The sequence below is a fragment of the Salvelinus namaycush genome, chromosome 17 (assembly GCF_016432855.1).
Source record: "Salvelinus namaycush isolate Seneca chromosome 17, SaNama_1.0, whole genome shotgun sequence".
In the NCBI taxonomy this organism is placed as follows: domain Eukaryota; kingdom Metazoa; phylum Chordata; class Actinopteri; order Salmoniformes; family Salmonidae; genus Salvelinus; species Salvelinus namaycush.
The window spans coordinates 20,736,689-20,759,837 of record NC_052323.1 but is presented as its reverse complement, the minus strand read 5'-3'; the positions used below and the strand labels follow the sequence as shown (position 1 = coordinate 20,759,837).

Sequence of the window (23,149 nt, the reverse complement as noted above, 5' to 3'; positions counted from 1 at the left end):
AGTCGCAACAACCATCAGGCGCTATGATGAAACTGTCTTTCATGAGGACCGCCACAGGAATGGAAGACCCAGAGTTACCTCTGCTGCAGAGGATAAATTCATTAGTTACCAGCCTCCGAAATTACAGCCCAAATAAATGCTTCACAGAGTTCAAGTAACAGACACATCTCAACATCAACTGTTCAGAGGAGACTGTGAATCAGGCCTTCATGTCGAATTGCTGCAAAGAAACCACTACTAAAGGAAACCAATAAGAAGAAGAGACTTGCTTGGGTCAAGAAACACGAGCAATGGACATTAGACCGGTTGAAATCTGTGCTTTGGTCTGGAGTGGAAATTTGAGATTTTTTTGTGAGACGCGTTGTGGATGAACAGATGATCTCCGCATGTGTGGTTCCCACCATAAATCATGGAGGAGGAGGTGTGATGGTGTGGGGGTGCTTTGCTGGTGACACTGTCTGTGATTTATTTAGAATTCGAGTTACACTTAACCAGCATGGCTACCACAGCATTCTGCAGCGATACGCCATCCCATCTGGTTTGGGCTTAGTGGGACTATCATTTGTTTTTCAACAGGACAATGACCCAACACACCTCCAGGCTGTGTAAGGCCTATTTGACCAAGAAGGAGAGTGATGGAGTGCTGCATCAGATGACCTGGCCTCCACAATCCCCCGACCTCAACCAAATCGAGATGGTTTGGGATGAGTCATACCGCAGAGTGAAGAAAAAGCAGCCAACAAGTGCTCAGCATATCTGGGGACTCCTTCAAGACCATTGGAAAAGCATTTCAGGTGAAGCACAACTTTGGAAGTATGCTTGGGTTCATTGTCCATTTGGAAGACCCATTTGTGACCAAGCTTTAACTTCCTGACTGATGTCTTGAGATGTTGCTTCAATATATCCACATAATTTTCCTTCTCATGATGCCATCTATTTTGTGAAGTGCACCAGTCCCTCCTGCAGCAAAACACCCCCACAACATGATGCTGCCACCCCCGTGCTTCATGGTTGGGATGGTGTTCTTCGGCTTGCAAGCCTCCCCCTTTTTCCTCCAAACATAACAATGGTCATTATGGCCTTGAAATACGTCCACAGGTACACCTCCAATTGACTCAAATTATGTCAATTAGCCTATCAGAAGCTTCTAAAGCCATGACATAATTTTCTGGAATTTTCCAAGCTGTTTGAAGGCACAATGAACTTCGTGTATGTAAACTTCTGACCCACTGGAATTGTGATACAGTTTTATAATTATAAGTGAAATAATCTGTCTGTAAACAATTGTTGGAAAAATTACGTGTGTCATGCACAACTATATTTGTGGAGTGGTTGAAAAACGAGTTTTAATGACTCCAACCTAAGTGTATGTAAACTTCCGACTTAAACTGTATATATATGTTTACTTTGGGCGCAACTATAGAATACAACTAAATTGTCTTTCCAAGAGGAATTATTACACTGTTCAAGATCCCTCATCAACTGTTAGGCATGAGATACTGTATAACTGTCAGGCATGAGATACTGTATAACTGTCAGGCATGAGATACTGTATAACTGTCAGGCATGAGATACTGTATAAATGTCAGGCATGAGATACTGTATAAATGTCAGGCATGAGATACTGTATAACTGTCGGGCATGAGATACTGTATAACTGTCAGGCATGAGATACTGTATAAATGTTAGGCATGAGATACTGTATAACTGTCAGGCATGAGATACTGTATAAATGTCAGGCATGAGATACTGTATAACTGTCAGGCATGAGATACTGTATAACTGTCAGGCATGAGATACTGTATAAATGTCAGGCATGAGATACTGTATAAATGTCAGGCATGAGATACTGTATAACTGTTAGGCATGAGATACTGTATAACTGTCGGGCATGAGATACTGTATAACTGTCAGGCATGAGATACTGTATAACTGTCAGGCATGAGATACTGTATAACTGTTAGGCATGAGATACTGTATAACTGTGAGGCATGAGATACTGTATAACTGTCAGGCATGAGATAATGTATAACTGTCAGGCATGAGATACTGTATAACTGTCAGGCATGAGATACTGTATAACTGTCAGGCATGAGATACTGTATAACTGTCAGGCATGAGATACTGTATAACTGTCAGGCATTAGAAGACTTTGATCATCTCTGCTTTTAGGATGTTAGTGTAACAGTTTAACTTTAGTCTGTCCCCTCGCCCCGACTCGGGCGCGAACCAGGGACCCTCTGCATACATCAACAACAGTCACCCACGAAGCATCGTTACCCATCGCTCCACAAAAGCCGCGGCCCTTGCAGAGCAAGGGGAACCACTACTTCAAGGTCTCAGAGCAAGTGACGTCACCGATTGAAAGGCTATTAGCGCGCACCACCGCTAACTAGCTAACCATTTCACATCCGTTACAATCACCCCCCTTTCGACCTCCTCCTTTTCCGCAGCAACCAGTGATCCGGGTCAACAGCATCAATGTAACAGTTTAACTTTATGTCCGTCCCCTCGCCCCGACCCGGGCGCGAACCAGGGACCCTCTGCACACATCAACAACAGTCACCCACGAAGCATCATTACCCATCGCTCCACAAAAGCCGCGGCCCTTGCAGAGCAAGGGGAACCACTACTTCAAGGTCTCAGAGCAAGTGACGTCACTGATTGAAAGGCTATTAGCGCGCACCACCGCTAACTAGCTAGCCATTTCACATCCGTTACATTAGGAAGGAATGAAAGAAGACAGGGTTCAGAAGGAAGGAAGAACAGGTGCATTTCTAGAAGATCTGTCCAAAGCCATGGTGTTCTGTATTTGTGTTGGTTCTCCGCCTGAGTGGCAGCCGGTCTCTGTTGACCTATTATAGGTCAGTGAGAGAGTGAGTCCTAGTGGACATGCTATCTGTGTGTGTGCGTGCGTGCTTGTGTTTGTGTGTGTGTCTGTGTATGTGTGGCGTAAGTGTGTGTGTGTGTGTGTGTGTGTGTGTGTGTGTGTGTGTGTGTGTGTGTGTGTGTGTGTGTGTGTGTGTGTGTGTGTGTGTGTGTGTGTGTTGGCCTGTCAAACTGCTCTGAAACTGACCTTTCTCTCCACTCCCTCCCTGGGGTCCTGTCTCTCTGCCAGACCTAGAGGCTCTGTGTGTAGTGATAATTACATTCCACTCATCTGTAACCAGCAGGGGGACAGTTATTACCATAACACACAGAGGAAAACTGGCCTCTACAGCAGCTGATACAATATCAAATGTAAAGGATTTGTGCGCTGGGCGCAGTCTGAGCTTAAATTGCTACTGTAGCTTGAAACGACTTGTGGGAAACGACCTCTGGGAACGTTACATTTTAGTTGCAGGGAGGTTCTGAGAACGTTTTACTATGATTCTCTGAACGTTTTCCTGGGTGGTTTTATTAACATTCTGAGAACAGTAATTATACGTTATTTAGAGGTTTTTGAATAATATAACGTTTACTACATGTTTCAATAAGACTTTTTATAACGCTGCTAGCTTAGTTTGGGTTACCTGTTCTGAACTCCAAGCACAGATAGGACACTTGGAAATTAATTTGCTTAGTTATTAATCGTGCAACACATGTATTTTTTATTGTGGCACGGTGCCAGTGAGATTGTGGCACGGTGCCACAGAAGAACGTTGTTTCTTGGAACAATTTGAGAACATTACTTTAAATAGAACCTTGAACCAATAATGTTATTTTGTCAAGTTCCTTAAAAGTGCTGAGAATGTTCCAAAGCCAAGCAACTATCCTGCACCGTTCCCAGAATGTTGAGGGAAGGTTGTATGCAAAATAACCATAGGACAACCACACTCTCACCAATGTCTAAGGAACACATGGTTCTTAGAACGTCATGCGCTATCTGGGTTTGTTCAATACAGGTTTGCTAGAAATGTCCTTGTATGGAGCAAGAGAAAGAAAGAAAAAGAGACATAGTGTGTGTGAGAGAAAGAGAGAGAGAGAGAACGAGAGAGAGAGAGAGACAGAGAGAGAGAGAGAGAGCGAGAGAGAGAGAGACAGAGCGAGAGAGAGACAGAGAGAGAGAGAGAGAGAGAGACAGAGAGAGCGAGAGAGAGAGAGAGAGCGAGAGAGAGAGAGACAGAGAGAGAGAGAGAGAGACAGAGAGAGACAGAGAGAGACAGAGAGAGAGAGAGAGAGAGAGAGAGAGAGAGAGAGAGAGAGAGAGAGAGACAGAGAGAGAGAGTCTGAGAGAGTCTCTCAGAGCGTTCACAGTCAGCCCACTGACACCCCTATCAGACCACAGCAAAATCACAGTCTACTTGAACAGAGCAATACTCAATCATGAGGCATCAAAGCCAAAGGAACTGAGTAACATTAAGAAATGCTATAGATGGAAGGAATGCAGTTTGGAAACCTACCAAAAAACAATTAGGCAACAGCAAATTCAATCCCTTTTAGACAACTTCCTGGGTAAAATGTTCCACTGCAATAGTGAAGGTGTAAACTTGGCAGTAGAAAATCTTAACAGTATATTTGACCTCTCAGCTTCCCTATCAAATCTAAAAATCTCAAATAGAAAACCGAAGAAAAAGAACAACAATGACAAATGGTTTGATAAAGAATGCAAAAATCTAAGAAATAAATTGAGAAACCTGTCCAACCAAAAACATAGAGACCCGGAAAACCTGAGTCTACGCCTTCACTATGGTGAATCACTAAAACAATACAGAAATACACTATGGAAAAAGAAGGAACAGCACGTCAGAAATCAGCTCAATGTAATTGAAGACTCCATAGACTCTAACCAATTCTGGGAAAATTGGAAAACACTAAACAAACAACAACACGAAGAATTATCTATCCAAAATGGAGATGTATGGGTAAACCACTTCTCCAATCTTTTTGGCTCTATAACAAAGAATAAAGAGCAAAAACATATACATGATCAAATACAAATCCTAGAATCAACTATTAAAGACTACCAGAACCCACTGGATTCTCCAATTACCTTGAATGAGTTACAAGACAAAATAAAAACCCTCCAACCCAAAAAGGCCTGTGGTGTTGATGGTATCCTTAATGAAATGATCAAATATACAGACAACAAATTCCAATTGGCTATACTAAAACTCTTTAACATCGTCCTTAGCTCTGGCATCTTCCCCAATATTTGGAACCAAGGACTGATCACCCCAATCCAGAAAAGCGGAGACAAATTTGACCCCAATAACTACCGTGGAATATGCGTCAACAGTAACCTTGGGAAAATCCTCTGCATTATCATTAACAGCAGACTCGTACATTTCCTCAATGAAAAGAATGTACTGAGCAAATGTCAAATTGGCTTTTTACCAAATTACCGTACAACAGACCATGTATTCACCCTACACACCCTAATTGACAACCAAACAAACCAAAACAAAGGCAAAGTCTTCTCATGCTTTGTTGATTTCAAAAAAGCCTTCGACTCAATTTGGCATGAGGGTCTGCTATACAAATTGATGGAAAGTGGTGTTGGGGGTAAAACATACGACATTATAAAATCCATGTACACAAACAACAAGTGTGCGGTTAAAATTGGCAAAAAACACACACATTTCTTCACACAGGGTCGTGGGGTGAGACAGGGATGCAGCTTAAGCCCCACCCTCTTCAACATATATATCAACGAATTGGCGCGGGCACTAGAACAGTCTGCAGCACCCGGTCTCACCCTACTAGAATCCGAAGTCAAATGTCTACTGTTTGCTGATGATCTGGTGCTTCTGTCACCAACCAAGGAGGGCCTACAGCAGCACCTAGATCTTCTGCACAGATTCTGTCAGACCTGGGCCCTGACAGTAAATCTCAGTAAGACCAAAATAATGGTGTTCCAAAAAAGGTCCAGTCACCAGGACCACAAATTCCATCTAGACACCGTTGCCCTAGAGCACACAAAAAACTATACATACCTCGGCCTAAACATCAGCACCACAGGTAACTTCCACAAAGCTGTGAACGATCTGAGAGACAAGGCAAGAAGGGCCTTCTATGCCATCAAAAGGAACATAAATTTCAACATACCAATTAGGATCTGGCTAAAAATACTTGAATCAGTCATAGAGCCCATTGCCCTTTATGGTTGTGAGGTCTGGGGTCCGCTCACCAACCAAGATTTCACAAAATGGGACAAACACCAAATTGAGACTCTGCATGCAGAATTCTGCAAAAATATCCTCCGTGTACAACGTAGAACACCAAATAATGCATGCAGAGCAGAATTAGGCCGATACCCACTAATTATCAAAATCCAGAAAAGAGCCATTAAATTCTACAACCACCTAAAAGGAAGCGATTCCCAAACCTTCCATAACAAAGCCATCACCTACAGAGAGATGAACCTGGAGAAGAGTCCCCTAAGCAAGCTGGTCCTAGGGCTCTGTTCACAAACACAAACACACCCCACAGAGCCCCAGGACAACAGCACAATTAGACCCAACCAAATCATGAGAAAACAAAAAGATAATTACTTGACACATTGGAAAGAATTAACAAAAAAACAGAGCAAACTAGAATGCTATTTGGCCCTAAACAGAGAGTACACAGTGGCAGAAAACCTGACCACTGTGACTGACCCAAACTTAAGGAAAGCTTTGACTATGTACAGACTCAGTGAGCATAGCCTTGCTATTGAGAAAGGCCGCCGTAGGCAGACATGGCTCTCAAGAGAAGACAGGCTATGTGCACACTGCCCACAAAATGAGGTGGAAACTGAGCTGCACTTCCTAACCTCCTGCCCAATGTATGACCATATTAGAGAGACATATTTCCCTCAGATTACACAGATCCACAAAGAATTTGAAAACAAATCCAATTTTGATAAACTCCCATATCTACTGGGAGAAATTCCACAGTGTGCCATCACAGCAGCAAGATTTGTGACCTGTTGCCACAAGAAAAGGGCAACCAGTGAAGAACAAACACCATTGTAAATACAACCCATATTTATGCTTATTTATTTTAACTTGTGTGCTTTAACCATTTGTACATTGTTACAACACTGTATATATATAATATAACATTTGTAATGTCTTTATTGTTTTGAAACTTCTGTATGTGTAATGTTTACTGTTAATTTGTATTGTTTATTTCACTTTTGTATAATATCTACCTCACTTGCTTTGGCAATGTTAACACATGTTTCCCATGCCAATAAAGCCCCTTGAATTGAATTGAATTGAATTGAGAGAGAGAGAGCGAGAGAGAGAGACAGAGAGAGAGAGAGAGAGCGAGAGAGAGAGAGAGACAGAGAGAGAGACAGAGAGAGAGAGAAAGAGAGAGAGAGACAGAGAGAGAGAGACCGAGAGAGAGAGACAGAGAGAAAGAGAGACAGAGAGAGAGAGAGAGAGCGAGAGAGAGAGAGACAGAGAGAGAGAGACAGAGAGAGAGAGAGAGAGAGAGAGAGAGAGAGACAGAGAGAGAGAGAGAGACAGAGAGAGAGAGACAGAGAGAGAGAGAAAGAGAGAGAGAGACAGAGAGAGAGAGAGAGAGAGAGAGAGAGAAAGAGAGACAGAGAGAGAGACAGAGAGACAGAGAGAGAGACAGAGAGAGACAGAGAGAGAGAGAGAGAGAGTGAGAGAGACAGAGAGAGAGAGACAGAGAGAGAGAGAGAGAGAGAGAGAGAGAGAGAGAGAGAGAGACAGAGAGAGACAGAGAGAGAGAGAGACAGAGAGAGAGAGAGACAGAAAGAGAGAGAGACAGAGAGAGAGAGAGAGAGAGAGAGAGAGAGAGAGACAGAGAGAGACAGAGAGAGAGAGACAGAGAGAGACAGAGAGAGAGAGAGAGAGAGTGAGAGAGACAGAGAGAGAGAGACAGAGAGAGAGAGAGAGAGAGAGAGAGAGACAGAGAGAGACAGAGAGAGAGAGAGACAGAGAGAGAGAGAGACAGAAAGAGAGAGAGACAGAGAGAGAGAGAGAGAGAGAGAGAGAGAGAGAGAGACAGAGAGAGACAGAGAGAGAGAGAGACAGAAAAAGAGACATAGTGTGTGTGAGAGCAAGAGAGAGAGAGAGACAGAGAGAGAGAGAGAGAGACAGAAAAAGAGACATAGTGTGTGTGAGAGCAAGAGAGAGAGAGAGAGAGACAGAAAAAAAATAGTGAGAGTACAGGGCCTCAGGTGCCTTGTCAGCTGTAATCTTTCTAGGATGTCCAATATCTCTGAAAAGGTCCAATTGGTTGCCTAGCTGGTAGAACAGGAATAGGATAACCTCTCAGAACAGGGGTGGTCTGGCAGTGATTGGCTGCTGTACTCTCCTGCACACGTACACACAACACACACACAGTGTGTGGGCCACTAATAAACCTGTCTGTGTCAGGTTCACCAGGTGTCTTTGTGATGTCCACATAATGAACCTCCAGGCTACAAGGCCAGGCAGCACCGCCATACTTATCAAATATAATGATCTTTCTGGGTTGAATATTACGCTATGGTTGTGAAAAGGCCATACAGTCTAATGATATGTAATCATGAAATAGCTAATTGTGTAAGTGACTAACTTTAGGCGTACTCCATCGTTGTGACAAATATTTAATGATTCCTAAAGATCTATTGTCTAATTATCTTTCTTGGTTTAATTGTAGGCTTATTAACAATTATTATTCCACCACGGTTATGCCTTAATGATCAAACATGAACCATCCTATTGAAATACCTCTCCAGGAGAGTTCCTCAATAGAACAAGACTTCAGTAGCTCCATTCTATTCCATTGCTGTGTTTAGCTGCTACTCTGTATGTTCCCCTGAATATGAAGCATCACATCTATGGTCTCAACTTGAGAAAAGTGGTGATAAACTTTATGAGCTGGTAACATTTAAGGTCTCACTTCCCCAGGGCTGTGTATGGAGATTACCTCATTCCAATGTCCCTCTTTGCATATATTATGTCAGCTACTTAAATTTGGTCTGGTGCGAGCTCCTATTATCATTTTTCGAAAAAAAATTTTTTTAACCTTTATGTTACTAGTCAAGTCAGTTAAGAACAAATTCTTATTTACAATGACGGCTTACCAAAAAGGCCTCCTGCGGGGACGGAGGATGGGATTACATTTTTTACATAAACATATAGGACAAAACACACATCGTGACAAGAGAGACACCACAACACTACATACAGAGAGACCTAAGACAACAACATGACAACAATATGGTAGCAACACAACATGGCAGCAGCACAACATGGTAGCAGTACAAAACATAGCACAAACATTGTTGGGCACAGACAACAGCACAAAGGGCAAGAAGGTAGAGACAACAATACATCACACTAAGCAGCCACAACTGTTAGTAAGAGTGTCCATGATTGAGTCTTTGAATGAAGAGATATTAAATCCATCCAATATCGATCTTTAGTGTGTCAATATTTTAACGGTGTTGTAAATCTAAATTAATAAATTACCTCTTCTGAAGGGCCTGTGGGTTCGATGATAAAGAATCTGGTTACAAGGAGTTATTTTCTATAGTTTAATCCGTCCAAGTAGCAGCAGCATAAACCTTTGTGGCACAACAGGTCACACCTCAGTCAGTTCACTTCACACATCTTTCACGTGACATGAAGGGTCTTTTCTGAATAGAAAATCCCCAACATAAAATCTCAGTGGCGATACCAAAGAAAATCTCAGATATACAGTACATATTTCTGATTATAAAAACCACTATCTGTACTTCCCTATCAAATGAACTATGAACAGAACAGATCTTCTCAGAATAGGACTCAAAAGATCTGTCAGGCAACTAGTGCGCCCTACAAACTCCCGCCATTTCAGAGTGCTTTTGTTTCCGCGTTCTAAATGTTTGTTAATGTGTCCCCAAGTTAAACTAGCCTACATTTCTGTTCAATCTATATTCCACATTAGCTTACAATAATAACTAGCGTTACATTTATTTCCTTAATGTTTACCGCAACCTTGTAGAAATGTTGTTTCATTTTGGCACAATATTGTTGCATTTCACTTACCATTTCCAATCCTGTGAGTGGGCGCAGGGTTGAGCCCTTTCCTGCATTGAAATGACCTAGTGACCTCATGGGTGGAATGTTATTCATATTTCTCATCATTTCATCATTTATCAACATCATTTTTTTTTAAACGCAGAAAATCCTGTGTTTTTATGTAAAATGTTCTTGTTATAGTTCAGTCTTCTGTGATGTGTAATATTGGGATGCAAACTCAAAATGTAATACATGTCAACTCTATATCTGACATGGTACAGGTGTCTTCTTTTTTTAAGCCCATAAGCATGTGTGTGAGGTGTATACTTTTGTTTCACAGTAGATTTGTTTAAGACTACCCAGAAACACTGTGACCTTGATTTAGCCCACTGCAATAAAAGGTTAAAGTCCACATACACATTTTCATGACCCATGAGGTAGAAGATCATTCTATAGAATGACTAATATACAATGTAATGAATGATTTTGGTATTAATTTTACATTGAATACCAGTTATGTAATTTTGACAGTGATACAGTGAAAGTATTCAGACCCCTTGACGTTTTCCACATTTTGTTAGGTTACAGCGTTATTATAAAATTGATTTAAAAAAGAAAAATGTCCCTCATCAATACCCCATGATGACAAAGCAAAAACAGGTTTTTAGAAATGTTTGCAAATGTAAAAAAACTGAAATATCACATTTACATAAGTATTCAGACCCTTAACCTAAGTACTTTGTTGATGCACCCTTGGCAGCGATTACAGCCTCGAATCTTGGCACACCTGTATTTGGGGAGTTTCTCCCATTCTTCTATGCAGATCCTCAAGCTCTGTCAGGCTGGATGGGGAGCGTCGCTGCACAGCAATTTTCAGGTCTCTCCAGAGATGTTCGATCGGGTTCAAGTCTGGGCTCTGTCTGAGCCAATCAAGGACATTCAGGCTCTTGACTGTGTGCTTAGTGTCGTTGTCCTGTTGGAAGGTGAACCTTATGGTGGAAAATTGCAAGACTATGTTATAATACTTTTATTGCATCAAAGGGTTGTTTTATGCAACAGAATAGAGTATTCTTAACTATTGTGTGGGTGTTCTACTGAGGATGGGCCTCTGGGAGAAAACACTGACAGGAGATTCACGATGTCTTTTGGGTGATGAAACCTAAAGAGCATTCCCAGAGCATGAGCTAATGGTTCTGTTCTATACCGTACCAGGGAGAGATGATTCCAGTTTGGAGTCGGAGGGCCAGACACTGGTCTATACAATGAAAACTGTTGACACAGCAGATACTGTCTGCTATGTATTATATATTTCATACAGATCTTAACCTTGTGACCATTCTATATGTCTATTGTTCGTCATGTAGGTTGAAAGGGGTGTATCTTGGCTATAAAAGACCTTTGTACTTTTGTCTCGGGCTCTCAAAGAATAATCTGAGCGTGAATCGTCGACCAGCCATGACCAGCCATCATTATCTTAGAGCACTCAATCGATTAACTTTATATGTGTGCGTTGTATTGACCTGCTCCATTATTAATAAGTGATTAAAGATTTAGTTTAAGTATAACTCTGACTTGTGTGATAAGTTTGTCTCTCCTCATTTGATAGTAAAGAAATTAACCACCACAACCTTCACCCCAGTCTGAGGTCGTCAGCGCTCTGGAGCAGGTTTTCATCAAGGATCTCTCTGTACTTTGCTCCGTTCATCTTTCCCCAGATCCTGTCTAGTCTCCCAGTCCCTGCCACTGAAAAGCATCCCCACAGTATGATGCTGCCACCACCATGCTTCACCGTAGGGATGGTGCCAGGTTTCTTCCAGACGTGATGCTTGGCATTGAGGCCAAATTGTTCAATCTTGGTTTCATCAGACCAGAGAATCTTGATACTCATCGTCTGAGAGTCCTTTAGGAGAGTCCTTTTTGAGAGTCCTTTTGCCTTTTGGCAAACTCCAAGCGGGCTGTCATGTGCCTTTTACTGAGGAGTGGCTTCCGTCTGGCCACTCTACCATAAAGGCCTGATAGGTGGAGTGTTGCAGAGAAGGTTGTCCTTCTGGAAGTTTCTCCCATCTCCACAGAGGACCTCTGGATCTCCATCGGGTGACGATTGGGTTCTTAGTCACCTCCCTGACCAAGGCCCTTCTCCCCCGATTGGTCAGTTTGGCCGGGCGGCCAGCTCTAGGAAGAGTCTTAGTGGTTCCAAACTTCTTCCATTTAGTAATCATGGAGGCCACTGTGTTCTTGGGGACCTTCAATGCTGCAGAAATTGGTTGGTACCCTTCCCAAGATGTGTGCCTCGACACAATCCTGTCTCGGAGCTCTACGGACAATTCCTTTGAACTCATGGCTTGGTTTTTGCTCGGACATGCGCTGTCAACCTTGGGACCTTATAAAGACAGGTGTGTGCCTTTCCAAATCATGTCCAATCAATTGAATTTAAAACAGGTGGACTCCAAGTTGTAGAAACATCTCAAGGATGATCAATGGAAACCGGATGCACCTGAGCTCAATTTCGAGTCTCATAGCAAAGGGTCTGAATACTTATGTAAATAAGGTATTTCTGTTTTTATTTTTAAGAAATGTGTAAACAATCTCTAAAGACCTGTTTTCGCATTGTCACTGGGTATTGTGTGTAGCTTGATGAGGAACATTTTTATTTAATCAATTTTAGAATAAGGCAGTAATGTGAAAAATGTGAAAAAAGTCAATGGGTTTGAATACTTTTTGAAAGCACTGTATGTCCCAGGGCTAAGAGAATACAAATTACTTTTTTGATGCAATTTTGCCGATTCATCTTGGTAATTGTGAGGGGAGGCTGACGGTAGCCTGATACCCCAACCTTAGTCTGAATGGAATAGACAGATTTGCCTGCTACAAGGCATTTTCTTTTCATGAAGAAGTTTTTTTGTAAATATCCACTTTTTATAAGTTTGTATTGTCCATTTAATGTCTGGACCACCATCGTCAACTGTGGACCTTAATAATAGCACAACTTGTGCACCTGATCCTGCTGCCTCCTGCAGCATGTCTTCCCTTACGGCTGCTACAAGGACCCTACTCTCTGTCATCACAGTTCATCCACCAGTCATACTAATGTGTCATGTCATTACACTCCCTGATACTAACCTTTATCAATCCATCCAATAATGATCTTTAATGTGATCATATTGGAACTGTATCCAGGATTGGGTTCACTTCAAGTCAATTCAGAAAATACATGTTCCTTATTGAAAAGCATTGAAGAGAATAGGAATTGGAATTTCAGAGTACTTCCTGAATTGGAATTGAAATGGAATTGAGCCCAACCCTGAATGTATACACCCTCCCTCTCCTACAGGAATCCCCATACGTGATGCTGAAGAAGAACCATGATCAGCTGTCAGGGAACGATAAGTACGAGGGTTACATCGTGGAGCTAGCGGCTGAGATCGCCAAGCACGTTGGATACCACTACAAACTGAAGGTGGTCTCAGATGGGAAGTATGGAGCCAGAGACCCCGAGACCAAGATGTGGAACGGCATGGTCGGAGAGCTGGTGTACGGGGTGAGTGCTCATAAGATGGTCATTAGAGCTTATAATGAGGGTTTGTAAGTGCTCATAATGGGAGGTCATAAGTGTCCATAACATTTCTGGAGGTGGTTAACGTTCATAGTTGTCACGTTGTATTTTTATGTTGATGTCACTGCAAAAAAAATATTTCTGACACTATAATGTTTGCATCGATACCGTCTGCCAAACATGTTGGTCCTTTCAAAGAAGTATATATTTTTTCACAGAAAATCTGTTTTCAATGCTCAACAATAAAGCTTTAAATAACTTAATACACAGTGGGCTCTCCCTCTCTCCCTCTCTCTCCCTCCCTCTCTCTCTCTCTCTCCCTCTCTCTCCCTCCCTCTCTCTCTCTCTCTCCCTCTCTCTCTCTCTTCCTCTCTCCCTCTCTCTCTCCCTCTCTCTCTCCCTCTCTCTCTCTCTCTCTCTCTCTCTCTCTCCCTCTCTCCCTCTCGCTCTCTCTCTCTGGTTGTGACTCAGAGTCGGGCAGCTCAATGCTTGAGAAGGTGACAGGGAGGTTAAGTGTATGTACTGTAACTAAAGAACAACTGTTCAGTCCCATCTCCTGTAATCTGCCCACACACATCCACACACATCCACACACATCGACACACACACACATCCATAGGAAATTAATTTGTAACAAAGAGGACCCGTTGCACACCATGGTGCCAATCTCTGCTGTTGAAAGGGTCTTTGTGATGCTATGGGAGACTGGTGTGTGTATGAGGGTGGGAGAACGGGGTCTACAGGAAATCAAGGTCAGGATTTGAGTGTTTCCTGTTAAACAAAATCTCTGTGTGTGTTCAGTCTTATGCTGTATGTATTTTCTTTCCTTCTTTGTCCTCCTCCAGCACACCTACTGTACTGGACAGTATCTAGCTCTACGGATTTATTTACAGATGTAGAAAACAGGTTTTTATTTATAGATGTAGGATCTTAATTTGATCAATCTTTTCATGCTTTTCATTTTTTGTGCTTGAGTGTATTTCATGGTCAATGTGACAGCACAACTCTATATTTCTTGCTAACATGTCTCTCTTTCTCTCTCTCTCCCTCTCTACCTCCTTCCCTCCCTCCCTCCCTCTCTCTCTACCTCCCTCCCTCCCTCCCTCTCAACCTCTCTCCCCCTCCTTCCCTTCCTCTCTCTCTACCTCTGTTCCTCCCCTTCTCCCCTCCAGAAAGCAGACGTGGCGGTAGCCCCGCTGACCATCACCCTGGTCCGAGAAGAAGTGATCGACTTCTCCAAGCCATTCATGTCTCTGGGCATCTCCATCATGATCAAGAAGCCCACCAAGTCTAAACCAGGTGTCTTCTCCTTCCTGGACCCGCTGGCCTATGAGATCTGGATGTGTATTGTGTTCGCCTACATCGGTGTGAGCGTGGTCCTGTTCCTGGTGAGCCGCTTCAGCCCCTACGAGTGGCACGCAGAGGACTATGAGGAGGAGGCCGAACCCCAGACCCCAACCCAGCCTACGGGTCCCGGTGCTGGGCTACAGTCGGGGCAGAGCCCTGGTCAGCCAGGCCAGAACCAGCAGAATCAGGAACAGACCAACGAGTTTGGCATCTTCAACTCTCTCTGGTTCTCCCTGGGAGCCTTCATGCAGCAAGGATGTGACATCTCACCCAGGTAAGAATCCCACTTAGAAATATGATGGGTAGATCTTATGTAGAAATACAATGGGTTAGAAATACAATGGGTAGATCTGAGGTAGAAATACAATGGGGTAGAAATACAATGGGTAGATCTGATGTAGAAATACAATGGGTAGATCTGATGTAGAAATACAATGTGTAGAAATACAATGGGTAGATCTGATGTAGAATTACAATGAGTAGATCTGATGTAGAAATACAATGGGGTAGAAATACAATGGGTAGATCTGGGTCATCACTTCATTTGGATCATCCGGATTTTCCATCTGTAGATGCTCTATAGAGGGTAAATCTATCAACAAACGATCTGTTGCTAAGGCTTAGCTAAGGCTAAGGTTACATTTAGGGATAGGTTTAGAATAAGGTTAAGGGTTATGGTTTGGTTTAGAATAAGGGTAAGGGCTAAGTTTAGGGTTAGGATAAAGGTTAAGGTTAGGGTTAGGGATAGTAGATAGTTAGTTGAAATGTCCCTGATAGTCTGTAGATCCCTCAAACTCAACTCTGGACCTGGAAGCCAGTTCCACTGCATGTTTTCATTGTTCCACTCTAATCGGGGACTGATTTAGACCTGGGACACCAGGTGTGTGCAATTAACTATCAGGTAGAACAAAAAAACCTGCCGGTTCCAGACCTCGTAGGGTAGGAGTTGAGTACCCCTGCTGTAGAGCATCTACAGATGGACTATCCAAATGAAGTGAGCTAAATCTGATGTAGATTGGATATATTATATGATGGTATGATATACTTTATTGTCCCTGAAGGGAAATTTGACTTGGACAGAGTGCTGCTGCTTCCACATAAATACAGAGACTCAATTGACACAACACCCCATGATTCAGCCCCCCTCCCCACCCACACAAAAGGTAATTAGTTCATGCCAGGCCAGGCTGTGACTTAGTGGCAGTTACACATGATGTAACCAGACTCCCAGGCACAGATTGGCTATCTGGTAATTCTGGCAAATGCCAGATGGGCTGGAAACATTTTTTGTTGTTGAGTGGCTGGTAGAAAATGACACCCACAAAATGTTTTATTTCATTTCAGAATAAAACATGAAAAAGGTGACATGGTCGGTGATCCATGGGCCTGTTAAATTTTCTGTTATACTAATCTATAATGAGCCTTTGGCTGATCAGTGGGCAACAGCCCGCCCCCCTACCAAGATGCCAGGGCTAAATTCTTGTCCCAATCTGGCCCTGCAGGCTCCAGTCCACTATTGTTCTTTTTTGGTTCTCCCCAATTCAGTAGGGTTTTCTTAGTACCACGTTGTGCTGTGTAAAAGACTGTTGTCTTAGAGAGTAGTGTTACTGTTCATGGTTGAAAAGGTCAGACTGTGTATGTGTTGTCATAAACACTCTTCCCTGTGATTGTTTGGACTTGGACATCAACTTTTAGGGTTTGTTATTGTTGTTGTGTGTGTGTCTATGTGTCTGTCCCAATATACTCCCCATTTCTGTCTGTCCGTCTGTCTGTGTCTGTCTGCCTTTCCCTCTGCCTGTGTCTGTCTGCCTGTCCCTCTGCCTGTCTGTCTGTCTGTCTGTCTGTCTGTCTGTCTGTCTGTCCCTTTGCCCCTCTGTATGTATGTCTCTTTTTGTCTATCAGTCTGTCTGTCCCTCTGTCTGTCAGTCCCCCTGCCTGTCAGTCTGTCCCTTTGTCTGTTTATCAGTCTGTCCCTCTGCCTGTCCCTCTGTCTCTCTGTATAACAGTCTGTCTGTCTGTCTGTCTGTCTGTCTGTCTGTCTGTCTGTCTGTCTGTCTGTCTGTCTGTCTGTCTGTCAGTCCCTCTGTCTGTCTATCAGTCTGTCCCACTGTCTGTCTGTCCGTCTGTCTGTCTGTCTTTCTGTCTGTTAGTTAGATAAAACAGGACTAAAGAAGTTCTCTACTTTCATGATCATTGTCATCACAGAACACTTTACACGATGTCAGCTGTCATTGAATAGTTAACAACAGTCCCAGACAGACGCTTCCGTAGTCCTACTCTTTCAGTTACACTAGTTGTGTGTCACAAACCTACAGTGGGACAGAAGTGTGATTTTAAAATGCTTCAAAACTAGAGAAGCAAAAATGATGACATCATTGAAGACATGTGAAGGTATTTTAAAGTATCTATCAGAGTGCCATCCGTTTTGTCACCAAAGCCCCATATACTACCCACCACTGAGACCTGTACGCTCTCGTTGGCTGGCCCTCGCTTCATACTCGTCGCCAAACCCACTGGCTCCAGGTCATCTACAAGACCCTGCTAGGTAAAGTCCCCCCTTATCTCAGCTCTCTGGTCACCATAGCAGCACCCACCTGTAGCACGCGCTCCAGCAGGTATATCTCTCTGGTCACCCCCAAAACCAATTCTTCCTTTGGCCGCCTCTCCTTCCAGTTCTCTGCTGCCAATGACTGGAACGAACTACAAAAATCTCTGAAACTGGAAACACTTATCTCCCTCACTAGCTTTAAGCACCACTAGTCAAGTCAGTTAAGAACAAATTCTTATTTACAATGGCGGCCTACTCGGCCAAACCCGGACAACACTGTGCACCGTCCTATGGGACCAATCACAGCCGGATGTGATGCAGCCTGGATTCGAACCAGGTACTGCAGTGACGCCTCTTGCACTGAGATGCAGTGCCTTAGACCACCGCGCCACTCAGGAGCACCCTCACCGCACCATCACAAAGAAAACACAAGGAAAACACTTTCACCAACTAAACTCTGTCCAGTCCGAAGTGAACTGCGCTGAAGGGTGGCTGGGTCGATAGTGTGTATTAAGTAGTGTCACTAGCTCTGTCTGGCTCCCTCCAGAGTGAGAGCATTGATCAACAGTGCCACCGTTGGTCCCCCTCTCTAAAGGTCACCAATTAAGAATCTCATTAAAGTGTCTGAAATTAGAGACACAGAAAGGTTGACTCTGTCTCAGGGACACCAGAGAGACCTACTGAGAGGAGGAGGGGAGAGGAGGAAAAGGAGGAGAGAAGGAGGGAAGGAGAGGAGGACAGAAAAAGGAGAGGAGAGTGAGGGGAGAAGAGGGGAGAGAAATAGCATCATCACCAGTGTCTTCCAAGGCACTGACTGACTCACTGGACCAATGGAGAGAGATTGTGGTTGTAAGAGCCTTGCAGTATGGGGACTAGATTCGATAAATCAAAGGCCTTCCTCTGTCCCTGCTGTTTCTGCTATTACCCTTCAGCTGGTGGCATTTACAGCATGCTGCTAAGCTAGCATAGCAAACACACACACAGACGTGCAGAATGTGCTCTCACAGCATAACAGAACACACCACTCCAGTAAATATGGATCTGCCAGTCTGTCCAATGAAGGAGAATGTCATCTCTCTCTCTCTCAATTACATTTCAATTTAAGGGGCATTATTGGCATAGGAAACATATGTTTACATTGCCAAAGCAAGTGTAAACATACTCTCTCTCTCTCTCTCCCTCCCCTCTGGGGTCTACAGCAGCGGTACAGTACATGAAAGTATACAATCTACTATACTCATCGTTCCCAGATGAGCTGGCCCCATTACTTCATGTGTGGACATCTGGACTTGTCTCCAGAGGGCTGCCTTCACCAAACTCAACTGTTATGTGTCCATAGCTCCATACAAGTGCGGTCTTCTGAAGAGCCACAGTCAGTCTTTGCTGGGCTGGTTTTTAAAATGCTTAAACTGTGTTTTTGACCAGTAGTGTCTATTTTGATTTGGTCACTCAAGAGAACAGAATGTTTGTTTTACATCTGTGAGGAGAGACAGTGATTCTTTAAGCTGCCTGTACTGTCTTCCGTTTAATCAGAGACAACGAGTTTACAAAGACGTTAACGATGTTCAGCTGGTATTAATCAGCGCTGTGGCGTTTCATTTCCACACGTTGCCGTCTGAAGAGAGACAGGGCTGCATCCCAAATGGCACCCTATTCCCTATATAGTGCACTACTTTTGACCAGGGCCTATAGTAGTGCACTATGTAGGGAATAGGGTGCTATATGGAATGCACACAGAGACAGCCGTAAATTCCCCTCCCTTTGTCTGTTCCTTAATGCATTCTGATTGGCTGGCTCTAAAGGTATGTCTGCCTAGAGCTCTGTAGAGACAGGGCTGTGGGTGTGTGTTCGTGCGTACGTATGTGTACGTGTGTGTGCCTGTGTGTGTGGATGTGTGTGCCTGGGTGTGTGATCCTGTGTGTGTGTGTGTGTGTGTGTGCCTACCTGTGTGTTTGTTTGTGTGCCTACCTGTGTGTGTGTGTGTGTGCCTACCTGTTTGTTTGTGTGCTTACCTGTGTGTGTGTGTGTGTGTGTGTGTGTGTGTGTGTGTGTGTGTGTGTGTGTGTGTGTGTGTGTGTGTGTGTGTGTGTGTGTGTGTGTGTGTGTGTGTGTGTGCCTACCTGTTTGTTTGTGTGCCTACCTGTGTGTTTGTGTGCCTACCTGTTTGTTTGTGTGCCTACATGTGTGTTTGTGTGCCTACCTGTGTGTTTGTGTGGCTACCTGTTTGTTTGTGTGCCTACCTGTTTGTGTGTGTGCCTACCTGTTTGTTTGTGTGCCTACCTGTTTGTTTGTGTGCCTACCTGTGTGTTTGTGTGCCTACCTGTTTGTTTGTGTGCCTACCTGTGTGTTTGTGTGCCTACCTGTGTGTTTGTGTGCCTACCTGTTTGTTTGTGTGCCTACCTGTTTGTTTGTGTGCCTACCTGTTTGTTTGTGTGCCTACCTGTTTGTTTGTGTGCCTACCTGTTTGTTTGTGTGCCTACCTGTGTGTTTGTGTGCCTACCTGTTTGTTTGTGTGCCTACCTGTTTGTTTGTGTGCCTACCTGTTTGTTTGTGTGCCTACCTGTGTGTTTGTGTGGCTACCTGTTTGTTTGTGTGCCTACCTGTTTGTTTGTGTGCCTACCTGTTTGTTTGTGTGCCTACCTGTGTGTTTGTGTGGCTACCTGTGTGTTTGTGTGCCTACCTGTTTGTTTGTGTGCCTACCTGTGTGTTTGTGTGGCTACCTGTGTGTTTGTGTGCCTACCTGTGTGTTTGTGTGCCTACCTGTGTGTTTGTTTGTGTGCTTACCTGTGTGTTTGTTTGTGTGCCTACCTGTGTGTTTGTTTGTGTGCCTACCTGTGTGTTTGTGTGGCTACCTGTGTGTTTGTGTGGCTACCTGTGTGTTTGTGTGCCTACCTGTGTGTTTGTGTGCCTACCTGTTTGTTTGTGTGCCTACCTGTGTGTTTGTGTGCCTACCTGTGTGTTTGTGTGCCTACCTGTTTGTTTGTGTGCCTACCTGTTTGTTTGTGTGCCTACCTGTTTGTTTGTGTGCTTACCTGTGTGTTTGTTTGTGTGCCTACCTGTGTGTTTGTTTGTGTGCCTACCTGTTTGTTTGTGTGCTTACCTGTGTGTTTGTTTGTGTGCCTACCTGTGTGTTTGTTTGTGTGCCTACCTGTGTGTGCCTACCTGTGTGTGTGATCTCTCTCTGCTATTTATTCTCTCTAAATCCTTTGTTTACTGTGCTATTTGTAAATGTCACCCCTGTCACTCAGAGCTCCTAAACCTCCCATACATGACTCTCCTCTCCTCTGCTCTCCTCCCCTCTGCCCTCTCTGCTCTCCTCTGCTCTCCCCTCCTCTCTGCTCTCCCCTCCCCTCCCCTCTCCTCTCTCCTCTCCTCTGTCCTCTCCTCCCCTCACTCCTACCCTCTCTCCTCTCCTATCCTCCCCCCTCTGTGTATCTCTGTAGACAGGTGGCTAGAGGAGCAGGGATCTGCCCCCTTAAATCCCTCTAGCCCTTCTACTCCCTCATCTCCCCTCATATCCTCCACCTGTTCCTCTCCCTCATCTCCCCTCATACCCTCCACATGTTCCTCTCCTCCACCTGTTCCTCTCTCCTCCATCTTCCCTCATATCCTCCACCTGTTCCTCTCCTCCATCTTCCCTCATATCCTCCACCTGTTCCTCTCCTCCATCTCCCCTCATATCCTCCATCTGTTCCTCTCTCCTCCATCTTCCCTCATATCCTCCACCTGTTCCTCTCCACCATCTTCCCTCATATCCTCCACCTGTTCCTCTCTCCTCCATCTTCCCTCATGTCCTCCACCTGTTCCTCTCCTCCATCTTCCCTCATATCCTCCACCTGTTTCTCTCTCCACCATCTTCCCTCATATCCTCCATCTGTTCCTCTCTCCTCCATCTTCCCTCATATCCTCCACCTGTTTCTCTCTCCACCATCTTCCCTCATATCCTCCATCTGTTCCTCTCTCCTCCATCTTCCCTCATATCCTCCATCTGTTCCTCTCTCCTCCATCTTCCCTCATATCCTCCACCTGTTCCTCTCCTCCATCTTCCCTCATGTCCTCCACCTGTTCCCCTCTCCTCCATCTTCCCTCATATCCTCCACCTGTTCCTCTCTCATCCATCTCCCCTCATTTCCTCCACCTGTTCCTCTCTCCTCCATTTTCCCTCATATCCTCCACCTGTTCCTCTCCTCCATCTTCCCTCATATCCTCCACCTGTTCCTCTCCTCCATCTTCCCTCATATCCTCCACCTGTTCCTCTCATCCATCTCCCCTCATAGCATCCACATGTTCCTCTCTCCCCACCATGTCCTCTTCTCTCTTTCCCCATTCTCCCTCCCTTTCATAGATCTCTCCTTCTCTCTCCTAGCCTCCTCTCCTCATCCCTCCTTTTTAGATCTCTCCCTCCCTCTCTCTCTCTGTCGCTCTATATTTAGTGATGAGCTGATCTGGCAGACACTGCGCGCAGGCGGGCGTGTATGTGCGTGCGTGCATACGTGAGTGCGCGTGTGAGTGATTACGTGTGTGATTGTGTGTGTGTGAGTGAGTTTGTGTGTGTGAGTGAGTGAGTACGTGCGTTCATGTGTGTGTGCCTGCATATATTCATGTCATCTCATGCCTGCTGAGCAGACGATATCCATTTCTCTTTCTTCAGTAATTATTTCACAAGCCTCATTCCTTTCACGCTTACAGCACAAAACACACACACACACTAACCACACAAGACCAAGGTGTGATTCTCTAACAAACAAAGTCAACCAAAGCCAACTGTGTGTTTCCTAATTTTTTGTGTGAGATCAACAGAAACTCCCTGTGCTCAGTGTGTGTGTGTGTGTGTGTGTGTGTGTGTGTGTGTGTGTGTGTGTGTGTGTGTGTGTGTGTGTGTGTGTGTGTGTGTGTGTGTGTGTGTGTCTTCTCTCCTGCTCGGTCGGTCGGTGTTACCGCTGCACTGCTAGCCTGAAATAAATCAACACTGTCACTTACAATGCTACCTGCCACACACACACACACAGAGCGTTCGCTACCCGTCACAATAACAATTTCTCAGCCCACTGGTCAAAATCATTCCATAATGAATAATGGTTCCAGTCTAATAAAGCATCCTGACATGTGTGTGTGTGTGTGTGTGTGTGTGTGTGTGTGTGTGTGTGTGTGTGTGTGTGTGTGTGTGTGTGTGTGTGTGTGTGTGTGTGTAAATTATGTATGTCTATGGTGTATGTACTGTTTGTGCCTGTGTGTGTGTGTCTGTGTGTGTGTGCCTGTGTGTGTGTGTGTGCCTGTGTCTCTGTGTGTGTGTGTGTGTGTGTGTGTGTGTGTGTGTGTGTGTGTGTGTGTGTGTGTGTGTGTGTGTGTGTGTGTGTGTGTGTGTGTGTGTGTGTGTGTGTGTGTGTGTGTGTGTGTAGGCACCTGATCTGAGCCATAAGGGAGACTAGGCATCTACCACCCTGCCAATGGGGAAGGAATAACATTTTGGGATAAACGCTGAAAATAAGGTCTGAGGTTATCACAGACTTATGAGATCTTATACGTTTTGTTTTATGATATAATATAAGTCAGTTAACATGACCTTTATGATTTATGAAGCCGGTAGCTTACTTTTATTTTGGTAAAACACAATTTTCAACAGCGCATAGTTAACAATAACCTAGCAAATTACACAGGTTGTCACTCAACTAATAAAGCCTAATATTAAGTCATTTTAGCATTTGAACAGGCAGCTTACCTGGTGTTGGTCAGCGTGAGAAGCAGGGCACAGTCCCCAGTTTGACTATACTACTG

At 44.2% G+C, this 23,149-nt stretch overlaps 1 protein-coding gene across 4 annotated transcripts in view; it reads left to right on the top strand.

Moving 5' to 3' along the window:
- LOC120062048 (glutamate receptor 1-like) overlaps window positions 1-23,149 on the top strand; it is a 193,678-nt gene that overhangs the window by 119,487 nt on the left and 51,042 nt on the right. For 3 of the 4 annotated variants that reach the window (XM_039011856.1, XM_039011854.1, XM_039011853.1), the window contains 3 exons: window positions 13,258-13,464; window positions 14,652-14,918; window positions 14,991-15,100. In XM_039011856.1, coding sequence (XP_038867784.1) covers window positions 13,258-13,464; window positions 14,652-14,918; window positions 14,991-15,100 — 584 coding nt within the window. Of the gene's footprint in view, window positions 1-13,257; window positions 13,465-14,651; window positions 15,101-23,149 lie in introns of all 4 variants that reach the window. The other variant, XM_039011852.1, reaches the window with a different exon arrangement.